The sequence below is a fragment of the Pararge aegeria genome, chromosome 21 (genome assembly GCF_905163445.1).
Source record: "Pararge aegeria chromosome 21, ilParAegt1.1, whole genome shotgun sequence".
Classification (NCBI taxonomy): Eukaryota; Metazoa; Arthropoda; class Insecta; order Lepidoptera; family Nymphalidae; genus Pararge; species Pararge aegeria.
In genome coordinates this window covers 8,269,621-8,287,254 of record NC_053200.1, presented here as the reverse complement: position 1 = coordinate 8,287,254, position 17,634 = coordinate 8,269,621, and the positions used below count along the sequence as shown (strand labels likewise).

General features: G+C 35.5%; 1 protein-coding gene across 1 annotated transcript in view; it reads left to right on the top strand.

Moving 5' to 3' along the window:
• The window catches only part of LOC120633058 (diuretic hormone receptor), a gene marked incomplete at its 5' end in the record, with an annotated part of 33,014 nt that extends 17,665 nt beyond the window's left edge, over positions 1-15,349 (top strand). Inside the window, 6 exons of the mRNA XM_039903143.1 lie at positions 247-326; positions 2,940-3,065; positions 5,828-6,016; positions 6,915-7,081; positions 11,978-12,092; positions 12,925-15,349. Of these exons, the coding sequence (XP_039759077.1) occupies positions 247-326; positions 2,940-3,065; positions 5,828-6,016; positions 6,915-7,081; positions 11,978-12,092; positions 12,925-12,972 (725 nt within the window). The remainder of the gene's footprint in view (positions 1-246; positions 327-2,939; positions 3,066-5,827; positions 6,017-6,914; positions 7,082-11,977; positions 12,093-12,924) is intronic.
• Between the last annotated feature and the right edge of the window lie 2,285 nt (positions 15,350-17,634).

Genomic DNA, 17,634 nt, shown 5'->3' with positions numbered 1-17,634 from the left:
AGCTTTCCTTTCGTGGAGACCGAGTTCGATACCCGGCACACATCACTGACTTTTCGGAGTTATGTGCGTTTTTAGACATTTAGAGCTACCACCACACTGCACAACGACAAAAGTTATAAAAGTGTCACTATCCAAATAGTTATATTTGGATTTTTTGAACTTATAATATCGTGATACTCGTAATCTTAATAAGTTAGAGTTAGAGAACACAAGACTACTTGTCTAAATATGTATTTTCTTTTTTAGGTGCCCCAGCTATTTTCATCACAATATGGGTTATTTGCCGGTGCTTCGTCTCAGAAATGCCAACGACTGGTCCAGATGGGGTAAGATTGCTAATGTATAAACATGACTAAGCTCATAAAATTGCTCTTTTTTTACCAGAATATATAAAATTTGTTAATAAATTGTTCATCGTTTTACCAATTGATACGATTTTACGTACATATACGATTTCATTGCGTTTAATGACGAATTCTTTGTTAATGGCCTAATTATTCTGTTCATGCCAGAAAATTGGACGCATATATCATACATGATGTGTTACGTTCCAATGCGGTGCCATAACGGCGCATTCCGACCTGAGGTTCCGAGTCCAACGCTTTAACTTATTGTTTGATTTATTGATTACAAACGAATAAAATAATAATTGAATTAAAAACAAAATAGTCGTTAACCTCTAAATAAATAAAAAAACGTCTAAAGCAAACAGGAAGTAAATAACAATTAAACTAAATAATTTCATTCCATATATTCCACAGCGACAGTTCAAGCAAAAAAACAAGGTGTACGTAATAAAGTTCTCAGTGAGCTCCTAAAGGTAAATGACGGATATAAAGTTAAGGTCCCTAAGAACGAGGTCCATAGAACGCACTTTTAGAACATATTTAAAACTCTTACAAATATTTTACATTTCCCCATAAGGCTTCCAGTTATCTTTAACTGATTTGACTTATAAAGTATCAGCACCAAAAAGTTAGCATAAAATTCCGCTCTAAAAATATCTACTAAAAGGTTCAGTTTCAAAGTTTCAGTTCGTAATACAAAATCAAGTTATTTAAAAAAACATAAAAGCCCTCCGAAGTGAGACTAAAAGTTTTATGTGAAAGTTAAACTGAACTAAATTTTTATGGGCCTTTTCTCAAGCTGCCGACCATTACGAAACGCCCTTTCAATTATTCGTTGAGTCCAGAATTATTTAGATTGAACAAAAATATTTTTTCAGTATAACTTTTGACGATTCTTATTTACACAAGTTATGAATTTTTAATGGTTGACTTGGCACGAAGGAAATCTTTTATTAAATCATCTTTGTCTTAGTTCCTACTTCCATCGTTTTAACACGGCCATCTTTTTCTGCATTTTCGTCACGTTTTAGTTCACGACTCAAAAATTTTGTAGAAAATATTGCTTTTCCCGAAGCGGGGCGTAATTGGTTAAGGAGTACTTCCGGCACTTCACCATGAGCTCCTTTATTGTGACGAGCATAAAGTGCTTACCTACCATACTATAATCGAAGCGCAACCTATTCATACTTATTATTGTATTGATGTGCCCATCCGTGTTCTTCATCATCACGTGACGAAATAGTGCTTTTCAAAAGAAAATGTATTAGTTACATAAAAAAAATACTCAAATTGCTATAGGTATAAGGCCTATAATATTTGAAGATTCCTCCCAATTTTTCCAGGTTCCCTCCAATAGATCTTCACCAAATGAAAGTGGGACCACCTTTAATGTAGGACGTGCCAATCAAAAAACTAATCATGTAAATTGGTTTTGAATTAGCGGAGTGACGCATAACAAATATACGAAAAAAAATCTAAGTAAATAATAAACAAACAGCCGACTTGAGAACCTCCTTTTTTTAAGTTGGTTAAAAAATACTAAATGACGTATAAATTATAATTGTACATTATGGATCGTTCGATCTTACTGGCAGAGCGCGCTAATAGTTTCTGATCAAAAACCATAATTTTATTAGTTCATTGGTATTGGTTTTAAAATTAAAAGTTAATAATAGCGTTTTCTTTATACGCTGCATTTTTCCCTTTTACATGCTCCACCGTGCGCATATCGGATCATTACCCTGTGCTCATTTCTCCGATGAAATACAAAAGCTTTATTGATTCAATTAATGGAAAAATAAGCGACTGGCAACTAAATCACATTCTTTTTACGTGATATTCGAGTTTATTAAAATGTGTGCTTGATAAAAAGAATCGGTTTAAATTAAATTAGTTCTTTATCCTTAGCTCGCTTCAAAGAAAACTTTAAATTGGTTTAATACGGATAAGTGCAATTATTTTTAAAGACTTGCGTATGAAAGAATTTAAAATACTAATTTTTAAAGAATTTAAAATGGGATGGGAAAAAGTATTTTTAATTGGATTTCAAGTTGATTTAAACAAAGTTTTAGATCGGGTGAAAAGATGTTTTTTCACATCTTAACTAAACTTTTCTTGAGTTAAGCGAAAACTTTAATTGCGTCGCTTAAGTGCAGCGTGTAGCTTCAGGAGTTATGCAAAAAAACGGTGTTTAAATAAAAACGTTTGTAACGAGCTAGTAAGCCGGTTCACTTATAAAAGGCAATGATTTTAAGATTAGCCGTGTTTAATTTTAAGCATAATTATTCAGGTAGGTATATCTTTGGCATAATATGTTAAGTTAACCTGCTTCGTTATAATATGTTAACCGGCGGTAATATAAATCCAGTAGTGACTTAGAAAATTATAAATGACTGCCCCGTCCCTCAGAAAGCACGCCTTCGCAAGCCGTAAGCCGCTGCTCGGTCCTCGATATTATTGTTATAATATTCCACCAACCAGTACTAAAGCAGCGTGGTGGGTATATGCTCTAGAACTCTCATTCCAATGAGAGAGCAGTTAACGTTGATAGGCTGATTAGACCACGTAATTAAGTCTTATTATTTATTTTAGATGGCGATAACAGGCGCAGGTAAGATGTGCCAATGGATTCACGAGCATCAAGTAGATTGGATTCACAAAGCACCCGCGCTTGTTGGACTTGCCCTTAATCTATTCTTCTTGATTAGGATCATGTGGGTAAGTAACACGATGCAATATGCATATTTAAGTAACACAGAGTTAGATCTATCTATGAAGCCTACATACATACGTTACGTATGCGTTTTCCTTTTTAGTTTTCCTAATCCTAAAGTGGCCCGGTAAAGATCGCTACTTAGCGATAGAACGCTTTTTGTATCCTGCTTCATTCTTCAAGTGTTTGTTCTTTTTTTTTTGAAATTTAAATGGAAAAAGAAAAATTAAAATAATTTCATAATTATTTAAATTTAAATTATTTTTAAAATAATACGTGTTAATAAAAAACTGTTATGAAATGAGACAACAATCTGGATATGGTTCAACAACACTTGGTTGGTTAGAGACTGAAACTACAGGTAGGATTCAGTGGTACAATGCAAAATGTAGTTAACATAAACTGAGGGCTGTCAGCCCGAAAGGATACATCGACCATCTGTCGATGCACGTAGCTGCCCTGCGCACTAACTTTTCGAACAAGTTACCAACTCGTCGTCTTCATACCACCTCTTAGCAACTGTTGGAAACGTTATGGAATACGTCAGCTGATGATAATCATTTTATCGGTGATATCTGCATTACCTGAAGGTGCTTTTAAATATATATTAGAGTAGGTTCTGCAAAGCTCAGATTATAAATGTGAAAGTGGATTGATTGGTTAGTTCTTGCTTCACGCAGCAACGGCAGCACACAAGTTATGCAATATACGTAGAGCCAACATCTTCATAGAAATAATGCGTCTATCTGACAACTTCGTCATCAACAGATTTGCTACTGGAGAGGGTTCTAAGCAAAAACTTGGCAAATACGCAATTGCACCTTAAAGCCATGTTACTAAGACGTTAGCTAAAGTAGGAGTTTTATAATCCCAACAAAAGCTCACATTTTATAAAACTGCAGAAATTACTTACCGATTCGCTTGCACACAATGTAGACTACAACTCTGAGACTAGACTCTGTCTTTATTGCTATTTGGAATTTGCCTTATTTTTTTTTGCAACAAAATATACGAGAATATTGCGAATGTCGCGTTTAAAAACAAACGATAGGGTCGTTTCATTTTTATAGCTCAGCTCTGGCGGAACAAGATTCAATGAGCTTCATACACATTTCTCTCTGCATCCTTGCACAATGGTCTGATTGAAAGCCAGTGGTAGCATTTTTTGTTTATTAAGAAAAGCTTTGTCTTATGCTAGTTTTAAATTATCACGAAACAACTTAGAACCACCACTTGACTATAAAAAGCGTCGGATAGCCTTATCGTATGTTTTGTCACTTTCTTTCCTTATGCCAAGTAACAAAGACAAAATATGTGAATAAGCTGTCAGACACGTCTAATCAAAATATGGTGAAACTGGTCCGAAGACCGTTAAAGTACCGTAGAAGAATATGAGGTCTGTGACTTTACCGCGAAGTAGTTTCATCCAATTAAATCATCATTGTTACCGTTGGCGGAAAGTGGGGCAGCTCATCAGGAGTTAAGCCCCAGGCCTCTACGAGATCGGGAGGATGTGGCGAAAGTCTACAAATCCGCACTGGAGTCAACCAATCTGCACTGGAGTCCCCCAATCTACATTGGAGTCGACCTATCTACATTGGAGTCGACCTATCTGCATTAGGTCGGCGTGGTGGACTATGACCTAGCCCTTCTCATTGTAGGAGGAGACCCATGCACGGCTAGCATGCGTAATTGTCTCCCCGGGGAAATGAAAAAATATATCTTCTCCCAAAGCTTTATCAACTCTCAGAGCACTGGCGCACAAGTGGAAATAATATCCAAATAATATATGTGCAATAATAAACGGGGGTAAATTTTTCCTATTCCATACTTCCATAGTCCGAAGACCGTTAAAGTACCGTAGAAGAATATGAGGTCTGTGACTTTACCGCGAAGTAGTTTCATCCAATTAAATCATCATTGTTACCGTTGGCGGAAAGTGGGGCAGCTCATCAGGAGTTAAGCCCCAGGCCTCTACGAGATCGGGAGGATGTGGCGAAAGTCTACAAATCCGCACTGGAGTCAACCAATCTGCACTGGAGTCCCCCAATCTACATTGGAGTCGACCTATCTACATTGGAGTCGACCTATCTGCATTAGGTCGGCGTGGTGGACTATGACCTAGCCCTTCTCATTGTAGGAGGAGACCCATGCACGGCTAGCATGCGTAATTGTCTCCCCGGGGAAATGAAAAAATATATCTTCTCCCAAAGCTTTATCAACTCTCAGAGCACTGGCGCACAAGTGGAAATAATATCCAAATAATATATGTGCAATAATAAACGGGGGTAAATTTTTTCTATTCCATACTCCCGTGCTTTAGCAGATGGACTCGTTAATTATATTCTTTGTCAGGGGAGGTGCTAGCCCTACTGCAGTGGTTCATACGATGATGATGTAGATGATAGAAACTGTTTTATGATTATCCCAACTATAAAGCCAAATTTTTTTAAATTAGCAAGTGTGTGGAATCCAGTGGTAGAATTAATGCAAACCAAGAATGCATCCTACAGCTTCTCAATTTAAAAGTGGCGTTGTTAGTGTAGTGTGTCGAACAGTTCGTGAAATACCGACAAAAGGAACACGAAAGCGGGTAGTCACTTTCTGCCCGTGACATCCAACTTGACATCTCGTACCTGCGCAGTCCCGTCGTGACCACGATCCATGCAACTGGGTCGAAATATCGACAAATCCAAAATATTATCGTGGTATGTACCCGTTGAACTATATTTAAGAAACTACTACATTTTCACGTTTCTTTTACTAGGTTCTTATAACGAAACTTAGATCGGCGAACACGCTGGAAACGGAACAGTACAGGAAAGCAACTAAAGCGCTGCTAGTCCTCATTCCTCTGCTTGGCATCACTAACCTACTGGTGCTGTGTGGACCGAGCGATGACTCCTGGTTTGCCCATGCCTTCGACTACATACGCGCTTTGATGCTGTCCACGCAGGTACGATTAAGCATATTCATTACAACTATATACACAAAAATGTAATGCTTTTATAATTAAAAACCATGCTTTGAATGTATAGCTTTATCACTTAGATAAAGTATAGTCAAATACCTAAACGTCAGAAAGTATAATCAAGTAGGTACCTAAGCAATACAAACCTCACGATAAAATGTTTCTGTGCAAAAAATTAATTGTTTTTCTTAACAGAAAGAAAGCTTAGCAAAAACAAATTTACTTTAGCAAAACTTAAGCGTCTAATCTACCTTTTAGCTACTTAAAACCTTCTTAAGATACCGCGAGCCTACTTTGTACACAGTCTGTTTTTGTTTGGATTAAAGTGAATGAAATATTTGCGTTTTGACTTTTGCACGGTCCTATTGAATAAAATATTATCATTTAACACAGACAACACTTAAACTAACCGCTTGGATTATTATAATCTCGGATATTATAACTTTTTGATGCCCATTTGGATCTTTTGTTTATTCGATGACAAATTAGCTCTTGACTTCGGTGCTAATATTCAAAATTCATTGACTTTGAGTAGGCTTACTCTAATAAGCACTTTTGAAATGTCAAGTATCTCTGCTTGTCGTGACTTATTGTGATAGTCGAAGGACCAAGTAGATGGTACTGGGTCCACCTAATGTTAAGTAAAAAACCTATAAACAAACAACAATAAGCATGCGAGGACCTCGTCCTGCAACGTGCCACCTTATGTCAACATGAGACGTAGGTTTTAAATCTAAAGTGCCTGTAATTACACTGGCACGCTCGTCAGCCCGGAGTGCAGCATTGAAAAATGCAGCTTGGCGAAAAAAATAAGAATTTACTGCAAGACGAGATCTGCGACTAAAGCTACTACTACTTAAAAAAATTGTATACATTTCTATAGGGCTTCACAGTCGCGTTATTCTATTGCTTCATGAACACGGAAGTTCGTCACGCGATAAGATACCACGTGGAGAGGTGGAAAACTGGCCGCACCATCGGTGGTGGGAGGCGGAGAGGCGCATCGTACTCCAAGGACTGGTCTCCGAGGTCTAGGACTGAGAGTATCCGGTAAGAGCCATTTGCACGATCTATTAGAATGTTTTGTTAGACGAATTGCATGTGACCACAAATTAATAATATGTATCGTAATATTGATACTGATAACTTTTAATATTTTATTATTTCTTATCAGTGGCGTGCACTATACATAAAAAAACACTGTCGTAAAGTTTTACTCAATAAACAGTGTTTAAAGAGTTTTTATTTTTTATCATCTGTTGGCATTGTGCCTTCCCTAGTCTTAAAGTCAGGCCACGCTACTTTTTCTTATCTTTACATAAACACTTTATTTATACCAATTTTATTGGCAATAGAGTAATGTCATTGCAATCTTTGCCATTTCACCAGTGTCGCACTAACAATCTAACTCTGCACTCGTACAAATAACAAAAGTATACAGCCCTTAGTGCAAATCTCACACCCCACAAGTGTGCTTAAATTTAATTATACCTAAATGTGTGTGTGTAGAAACACTATAATGACAGAGATTGATAGACCAAGTGCTCCTTGTCTAAAGATCGATTTCATCCAAACGTCTACGATCAGAGTGCCTTGTGTGAGAACTCATACCTACGTTTGCTTATTCTATCGTTTGAATATTAACAACTATTATATTGTATCGAAAGAGCGTCACCTAGTTACAATCCTAGGAAACAGCATTTCCGCACTAGATGGCGCTCTTTCGATACCATATTAATCGTAGTTCAGTTTTACGCGATCGAATAAGTAAACGTAGGCAGAAACCTCATACTTGTCACTCCACGAAACAAAATAAGTGATCAGAAATTCGACTTTATAATACGAGGCATAATACTCTGACACTATAGTTGGGTTTTATAAAACACGCAATTTCGTAAAATAATCGAGAAATATTATTTGTGCTAAGAAGCAATGAAAATTATCTTTCCATTTTTGAGCATACCTTCGAAAATCTAACTACATGCTATTGTTTCTATCATATACATCAAGTAAAGTAAATAAATAGCTTGATCACGCGATTGCAAATTATGTTTTGTTTCAAGACAGTTAGGTAGATTCATCATATATTTCTTAACTGACACGATGACTGTTTTAATAACCAAATTTCCTTCCAATCCGCGCTCAGAGTTTATCAGGTATCAAGACTATACATCTGAACACATAGACATTTATGTTGCGCATGCTTTATGTTATTAGCACACGCTTCAAGGTCAGAACTGACCGAAATTAAAAACTGCATGAGCATACCCCTTTAATTGTCTCATAGATAATAAACTACCGCCCGTATTTTTTTTAAATTATAATTCAATATGAAGATCATCATCATCACTCTTAGCCTAATAAAATAATTTCACTCTGCTAGGCATAGGTCTCGGTAACTAAAACCCTCCCTTCTATAAGAGAGTTTTAGCCAGTAAAACTGCCACGCAGCTTTAGCGATTAATACCATATAATAAGCATATCCATACGCGCACCAAAGATTATTTTGCTAACACAACTGTTACGTTTGCATGTAAACCGCAATTTTTTCGCAGACCAAACATACTTATGCGAGCACAGTTTTCGGAATTCAAACTGCTCTATTTTTAGCGTCACGATTCTCAAGTTAGACCAAAAAACTATTAGGGGTTTCCGTCAAGATTTTCATTACCAGCCCGGAGATTAAAAATTGCTAATCGCGCGCCTCAGAGATTTGTAATAGTTATAGTTAGACCGGCATTTTAGCAGCCTATGGGTTCTAGTTTTTAATGTGAGGACGTTTTTTTTGTATCCATGGCAAACGTTAGGCTTTAAATGTAACGTGAAATGTGAAACCGTAAATGAGGAGCGACTGAACTTAAAAGGGCGTCTAGTTAAACTACAGAATGTAGAAAAAACTAGTTTCCAATCTGAATACGCAAAGATATTCAGATATTCAGATTTTTTTGCACAAGGCACACATTTCAAATGCAATCTTTTAGAAGATTTGTGGCTTTTTTATCTCGTTTAAATAATACATGGCTTTATATAAATTTCACGGGACTCTATCAAGATTTGAAAATACAGGAATCTATAAGAATGTTAATACATCTTGTTCGTCTATAGTAAGTTTACTTTTTGTACTTATTTCAAGCATCAACTTATCAACGTGTTTATTTGCATAGAGTTCATGAAAGAACCAAAGAAACTAAGTTTAATACCAAGAAAACTCCATACTGATGAAGTTTCGTGCAAAAGTTCATTAGTATTTTAGTTATTTATGCTTCTCCCTTACAAAGATAAGTAAGCAAGCAAAAAATTAAACGTTTTATTATGATGTATTATAAAATCGTAAATCACACGAGAGAAAAATAATGAGTGCTGTAAATTCTCAGTTGTAATAAATAAATTATCTGTCTAATTATGTATGCATTGTAAGCGGTAAAAGCCTAGTGGTAAGAGTTTCTGCCTCTCTTTCGGGGTGGCCGAGTTCAATCTCCAGCACGCAATTCTAACTTTGGGAGTTAGGCGCATATTTAATTTAACGAATTTAAAATATTACTTTCTTTAACGTTGAAGGAAACATCGTAAAGAAAGAAACATGCCTGAGAGTTCTCCATAACGTTCTCGAGACTCAAAGGTGTGTGAAGTTGAAGTCCACCCATCCGCACTTGCCCAGCGTGGTGGAATACTGTCTACGGCCTAAACCCTCCTTATTTCGAGACGAGACTCATGCCCTGTAGTGGGCTTGTACCTAAGGGGTTGATAATGATGATGATATTGAATTAATGCAATTTATTTCCTACTCGTGTATGCTTACGTTCTCACACTTTACAAGTTACTTACGCACGTCGCTTTTAAATTGTTGAATTCTTTATTTGAAACTAACAGTTCCGGAGATTTATATGGCCCCAATTCCAAATCCATATTTGATCACCCATTTTTTCCCATTAGGCTCACTGTATGAAGATTCATGGACATCGTTCCGGAAAACTTCACCGGTGCTTACGAAAACAGGCTTTATTGCATTTACGAAGAAAATTTTGTGGACATTAAATAATGTGGATTTGGACGAAAACTTTTACTTATTTCTTTTTACTTTGTTTTATATTACTTTACAATGAATTAAATTGTATTATCTGCTTTATGTCTGACTTTTTTCTGCCTATGCTTCTCACTTCCTTTGCTCCATGGGAATATGCATGCAAGATATTTGTTTCAGGTAAGCATGTTTTCTTTTATATTGTAAATAATTTTGCTATTTCATAATTATTGCATCGTAAATATTTAAGCTTAAGATTTAACTAAATCTACCAAATATACCAACACTTTTTTGATATCGCTCATTTAAACCCCAATGTATTCAAAAATTGCTATACTAAAGCCATACAAATAAAAAACATTAAGAATTATTATTGGTCCTCACTTCACTTCATACTAAATGCTGCTGGCATACGAGTAAAATATAATAGCAAATACTACACCGAAGAAGTTTTTGTAATTGTTCCCAACTACATTTATAATGGTCCACTAATCCGTACTGGACTTTAGCCTTAACCCCAATCATTGTTGGAGGATACCCGTACCCTGCAGGACCGTCAAGGGGTTGATATGATGATGATAACATTTATAATACTTACCAGCGAAGCGGCTGGAGACTGAAACAAATGTATGGAAATCACTTTTGTCTACAAAAACCATACAAAAATGTAGTTTGACAGCAAAGATTGCAAGATTTACTCCAGTCGCAAGCCTGTCGTGAGATACCTAACCATCCTGCGTGTTAAAGTATAACAATTATAAAACAGTTTAGTAGCCATAAGTTAATAATAACTTATAACTAACTACAATATTGAGATTAAAATTATTGTGGTGAACTATACTTTTATGGTTTAACAATATCTCTATGGAGCGTTTTGGAGACCAATCATTAATCGAAAATAAACAAATATTATAAACTGTTCTGGTCTATAAGTTCTTAGAAGATAAAACTTTAGCAATCACAGAATTTTATAGCCACAATTTATAGACGAACGGAAGGAATTATCGAAACCACTTGACTAGACTTCAAACGGTGCGAAGAAATCAAGAGTTATTTTATGTTTCGCTCAGAAATCCTAACATAAATGTTATTGAATTCTTTTATTTCGGTTTATCGCAACATTTTCGATTCGTTTGTGGTTCTAATGTTATTCTTATTTTAATACTAACTAAATAAATAGTAAATCTATATATAATAATAGTCCATCTGAGCTCAAACATTTTGAAAACATCAATTACGGGATGTCGTAATAATTAATAATGTTGCACCTGCAGAAAGAGGACTGTGAACCTAAAATATCAAGTCCCCGAAACCGGAGTTTGTGTACCTATACATATAAAAGTTTCAAAGTTTTTATTGCGCATTAATAATCCTATTCCTTTTTATTGACGGCCGAGTGGCGCAGTGGGCAGCGACCCTGCTTTCTGAGTCCAAGGTCGTGGGTTCGATTCCCACAACTGGAAAATGTTTGTGTGATGAACATGAATGTTTTTCAGTGTCTGGGTGTTTATCTGTGTATTATAAGTATTTATGTGTATTATATTCATAAAAAAAAAAATATTCATCAGCTATCTCAGTACCCATAACACAAGCTACGCTTACTTTGGGGCTAGATGGTGATGTGTGTACTGTCGTAGTATATTTATTTATTTATTTTATTTATTCCATGCCGTATGATGGAAATAGTAGCAAAATTAAAATACAAACTATAAACAAAGCAACACTTCGCAGGGCATGCAAAGAACGCATCCTACAAAATGCCGCCATATATCGATCAACCGGAGTCTTAGGTATTATGCCTCATGTAACTGCAATGACACCGGCAACGGCAGTTGATAAATAAGCATGGCGGTGGAACTTCTAAGGACGAGCTCGGTCACAAAAAGCTCTACTATAATCTATTTTTAACCACGTTTATATGGTAGGTTGTACAGCCACCCTTCGAAGCGGGAATCAGCAGCTTCAGAGACGACAACCACGACGCTGCTAGTTCCACGGATGTCACTTGCCCCTCATCACGATGGCAGACATCTTCATGCTGTAAGTTTGCACTTCAAACTATTACACGACTTGGATAAGAGTTCCGTTATTGGTTTTAGCAGTCCGTCCCTACTCCCTTGGAATACAAATCTAGTGAAATGACTATTAATTTTGATTGTTTCTTAAAGAAAATTGGGATCAAAATAATAAAGAACTTCAGGGCTACGAATGCGGTAGCAATAATATAACATTTCAAGACATTGTGATATTATTGAACCGTTGAATTATGTATAACTTTTGTTCTTTTGTTAACTAAAAAAATAGATGAATAGAAAAACGGAAACAGGGTGGATTAAAGATAACTTTTGTTTTATTAGCCAGTTGTCTTTTCAATAGATTTTATTCAGTAATAAGAGAAAAGAGAATAGTACGTAATATGCCTCATTCCGGGATAAAGTTTCACCAGGAAGTTAATCAAATAACTGATTTCATAACTTCCCTACGACGGATATACGTTGTGTAGCTCTTACAACGGCGTTGTCTTTAATGAAAATACTTAAGGTAGTGTTTTCAATGAAGGCATTAAATCGATAGATAAAAACAAATCAATTTTACAATTTTTTTAAAGCTGTTATTAATTTGATATTTTAACGTTTATTAATAAATGATAATAATTATCAAAGTCCGCAAAGTTCGAGTGGCGTGGATCCCTCTCTCTCAGGCGTGAGACATAACGTGCTGGCCACGGGACGAGCGAAAAAAAGCATGAAAGTACACTAAGTTTACAGCGACCAGTGGCGACACAGCTACCGCGAGCATGTGATTTGTCTCGTGGCCAGCACATACGAAGACTCCAGATGATGATGATGTATAAAAACGGTCCAATGTGCAGGATTACATAACGAGCGGGAGCGCAAGCGGCGAGCAGTCGCCGGTGTGAGGAGGGGGGCGGGGGAGGCTCTCGCGCCTGCGTACTCTGCCCGAGGAGGACGCTCCTCCCGCCTCTCCCGCCTTCTCCACCCCGCCACCCATCACCACAACACTAACAACTCCGCACTCTTCATCTAGCTCACTAGCGACGGCAACGTCCGGAAACTCCAAATGCCACTCCCAAGACCTCATGCAAGCATTCGAAAACCCCAAATGCAATAACACCTGTCCAAGTGGCATGATTGAAAACTTTGTGAATGATGGCTATCGAGTAAGCACACCGGACGCACAAACATATAACAAAGGCATTGCCACTAACTTTCCCTTTAACGACAACGCCACTGATTTTTCTACCTCAAACTGCAATGATCTCACATTAAAAAAAAGGAAAATTCCCCATCTCACCCAATGGTCCTCTAGAGGAGCTTGATAAAAATTAGCACTGTAAAAAATATTTCTTATTGTGTCAAATAATCTCAGTGCTTGTTTACTTTGACTCGCGATATTGACTATTCTATATCTATCAACCAGTTAATAATCAAATAGTAAGTCTTTTTAGCGCGCTAATCTGGTAAACTACTAGTCGGAAAAAATTCGGAAAGTGAAAAGTCTTTTTTGTATTTGCTAGACCCGTTCTTGAAGAAGGTTGTCATCATCTAATATCACGCTTTGACCTTAAAGACCCGAGCTAAAGAAAAAAAGTGAGAAAGAACTTTCAGCAAAAACGAATATAGCCCGGGCGGGCAATCATCAAAGTTTCATCATTTTCGATGTTGAATAAAAACATCGAAAATGATAGTTAGTAAGTTTAGAAAAAATGTGGAGAAAAACAGGCCATAAAGTTAAAAATGTCTAACTGACTAAAGCTTTCATAGTACATATGTTAAATCAAAGTTCATTATTTATAAGCACTTCCGTATATTCTTAAATCAACTAGTCATTTATATTTATCCATAGCTATATGATTGAACTAATATATAACAACACAACTTGCATCTATTTGTAGATTGCGCGTGACTTTTGCCACAGGCGATTTGGTAGTGGCGGCCGACTACGTTTCCTGGATTTAGGAGTCAAGGTCAACAAGCACTTTTGATGTAAAAATTATTAATAAAGGTAATTTATGTAAACGGACACTCTGTAGGTCCGTGGCGTGAAAATAGAATGAATTAACTGGTAATATTCTATTCTGGTTATGATTACGTTAGGACCCAGTCTAAGAAAAAACCAAGAGATTCGCATTATGTTGTTGCGCCATTAATGGTGTTTACCCTAGTCACAATGTTTATCATTTCCGGGTACAATGTTCATTCTCAAAAATAGATATAATGGAAATTATATGATGTAAGTTAATAAAATATAAATTAATTATTATTATTGAAAAAATAGTAGCGTTTACTTGAATCCTCGTAAAACCGGAACTTTTATGATGTAAGATTCTATAATATCCTTTTTTACAGCAGGGGGAGAGAAGACATGATAAATAAAATTGCTATACCTACTTGTCTTGAACAAATTTAATGCTAACGTACCACGGGACAAATCGTGTGTGATGAAATGTGTTAATGGATAGCTGCAGTCGTCGCTACCCGTTGTATATTTATATACATATGTTTCGGACTCTAGACGCTTCGCTTGCCGCGCTGCGATATATTTCGCACGAGTCGAATGTCCCGTGGCCAGAACGTTAGCTGTAGCGCTTGTGTAGTAGCTTATCTGTGTAGCAGCTACGCCGTAACTGTTGTAGCAAAATATCAATCGATTTGAATAATAATGTTAAATATAAAACTGACAGATATTATTGTTGCTTGTATAAATAAAAGTGAAAGGAGTTAAACTTCTTTGGCCTATATTGATACGCTCGCAACAATTTTTGGCAATTTAAATACGCATACACGAAATGCCTAATACACGTACTCTTGTTTTCTATAAAATCAAAGTCGAAATAAATATGTAAATATAGAAAAAAAAATGTATATTCGTGTATAATTTATTATGTAAATACTTAAGTCTGATATATTTTATTTAAGCCGAAAATCATAATTGAAAGTTTTATTTTTACGAATTTTGTACCATTCCCAAGTTCTTAAAGAAAAATTATTCGCCTACCTTTTACAAACTTTTAACTACCTAAGTAAGAGTTAATATTTAACCCTCGCTAGATAGTAAATGACTTATTACATATACCTATATAAATGTTGCCAAAGCTTTATTATATTTTTATCACTAGATATTATTATATTTGTTAAAATAATAAGATATAGGTATACTAATTAAGTGAAATTGGGAAACAAAACGCTAATTGTACAGTAAAAATTTAGCATATCGTAATTTTACAAAATTTCATTTGGTTAATAACTAACGAATAAATTCAATATCTTATAATGTTTCGGTAAGAGTGATTTAAATTGTATTTACTTTTAATATATGCATTTTCGTTTAAATTTTTAGCGTAATCAAACAAATTTAATCAATATGTATATAATAAAAATGGACTATCAGTTAATAATTGTTCTGATCATATAATAAAATCAATTAGCTTTACTCAATGGAAAAGTATCATTCATGATAATTATATTTTACTTTATAATATAAATAACTTAAGATTCGCTGAACGGATTTCACCTAAAAATATCATACGTAAAAAGTTTTCCTTAGAAATTTATTGAAAACTACAAATGTCTTATAAATGCAACTGATTTCGATCCATTAGCTAGTATGTGTTTCTATGATTAATATTAGTGCAAATTGATGTGAAAACTCATTGTGAATTTTAACATAAATATTTATAATATTTTATTACGTAGTCATTATATGTATAAGTTTACGTTTACACTACGTTATACGTAATACACTATATACTAAAATTATATGTACACATTGATCTGTACCGAGTAGCTCCTAAACGCTCCTAAATGTACGTAATAAATGTTTATATCTTTAATAAAATATCTGATCTATTCGCTCCGCTGTAATTTTTAAACCTATTCCCAAAACGATACTTCTTCCAAATGTCACATCTTATTTTAGCGATCGAAAAGTTTGGTACCCTTGTGTCGCTTGTCTTTTTTTGTTTACTTGAATATTCAAAAAACACACACCAACCTGCTGATGTATCTATATTTAATTACTATGTTTTAAATGTATCAATTTCGATATCATATAATAACGATACGATTACAAAATGAAATACCTTTTGGTACTTTAGTCATAGCTACTTTACGAATATAATACGCTTGGAATATTTGGAAGCATGTGACCATGTCCACTGCATGGACATGTCGGTAGCTGTCAGTTACAGATAATCGAAATTGACGTCAATTTACATGCGCAATTCGAATTCACGTTTAGATACATGGATTATCTTTGCGTAATGCATAACGCGCTCGTGTCATAATAACATCTGGTAATTTTTGAATTATTTTGAAACATGGTCCCTAACTTGACTAATATGACGTAGATTTTATACAACAGTAATCCGAAGACTTGGGTTAGTAGGAAACAGAAAGAATTATTAAATTTTTGGCAGAGAAGGCATTCGTCTGCAAATATTTATACTGCTAATAGGTAAGCATAACGTTTTTGGGCCGTGTCAACAGGGGGCCGCCTTATAAAATATTTACAGGAAAAGAACATGCAGGGTTAAAGCGAGGTTTGGTTCCCCAGGCTAACCCTCCTGTTTTCCATTATACACTACCTCGTAAAGCGTATTCGTTTATTTTTAATTATTTATAACATGCCTAGATGTCTATTTGATAGAGTTTTATTCTAAAAATGATTTTTCAAAATATCCCAGCTGTAAAAAGAAATATATTTGTACACAATAAAAGAAAATATTTTTGAACACGCATTTGGAAGATGGACCTATGATATGTTAGATATTGTGTATATACCTACATAAGCAATGCTTTTCTAATCTTAGATATATAATTGTATATACAAAAGCAATGTTTTTTCAATCACAGACATCTATTTTTTTTTAGGAGTTTGCTTTATTTTATAATTTAAAGAATTTTTAATATTACTTGCTTTACCGGTGAAGGAAAACATCGTGAGAAAACTGGCAGGCCTGACATGACATTCAAATAGGCGTGTGATGTCTACCGATCCGCACTTGGCAAGCTGGCAAGCTGGGGACGGCCTAAGCCTTGATCATTCTTTGACGGCCGATTGGCGCAGTTTGCAGCGACCCTGCTTTCTGAGCCCAAGGGCGTGGGCTCAGAAAGCAGGGTCGATTCCCACAACTGGAAAATGTTTGTGTGATGAGCATGAATGTTTTTCAGTGTCTGGGTGTTTATATGTGTTTTCTAAGTATTTATGTAATTCATAAAAATATTCATCAGGCATCTTAGCACCCATAACACAAGCTGCGCTTACTTTGGGGCTGGATGGCGATGTGTGTATTGTCGTAGTATATTTATTTATTTATTCTCAGAGGAGATCCGTGTCCTGTAATGGGCCGGTAATCGATTGATGATGATAATAATGAATGATTTACACCATAAAACCTCTATGATGGTATTATAAGTAGGGATACGAAGTAGTATTAGTAATGCGTTCCGATATTGATTAGTTTAATCTGTTCTTGATTAGTTTAATCTTGACTTCAAACAAATTGCTACATAGCTCCATCTGGCGCTTCGTCATTGCATGATTTATGGCCGTTTCGGCT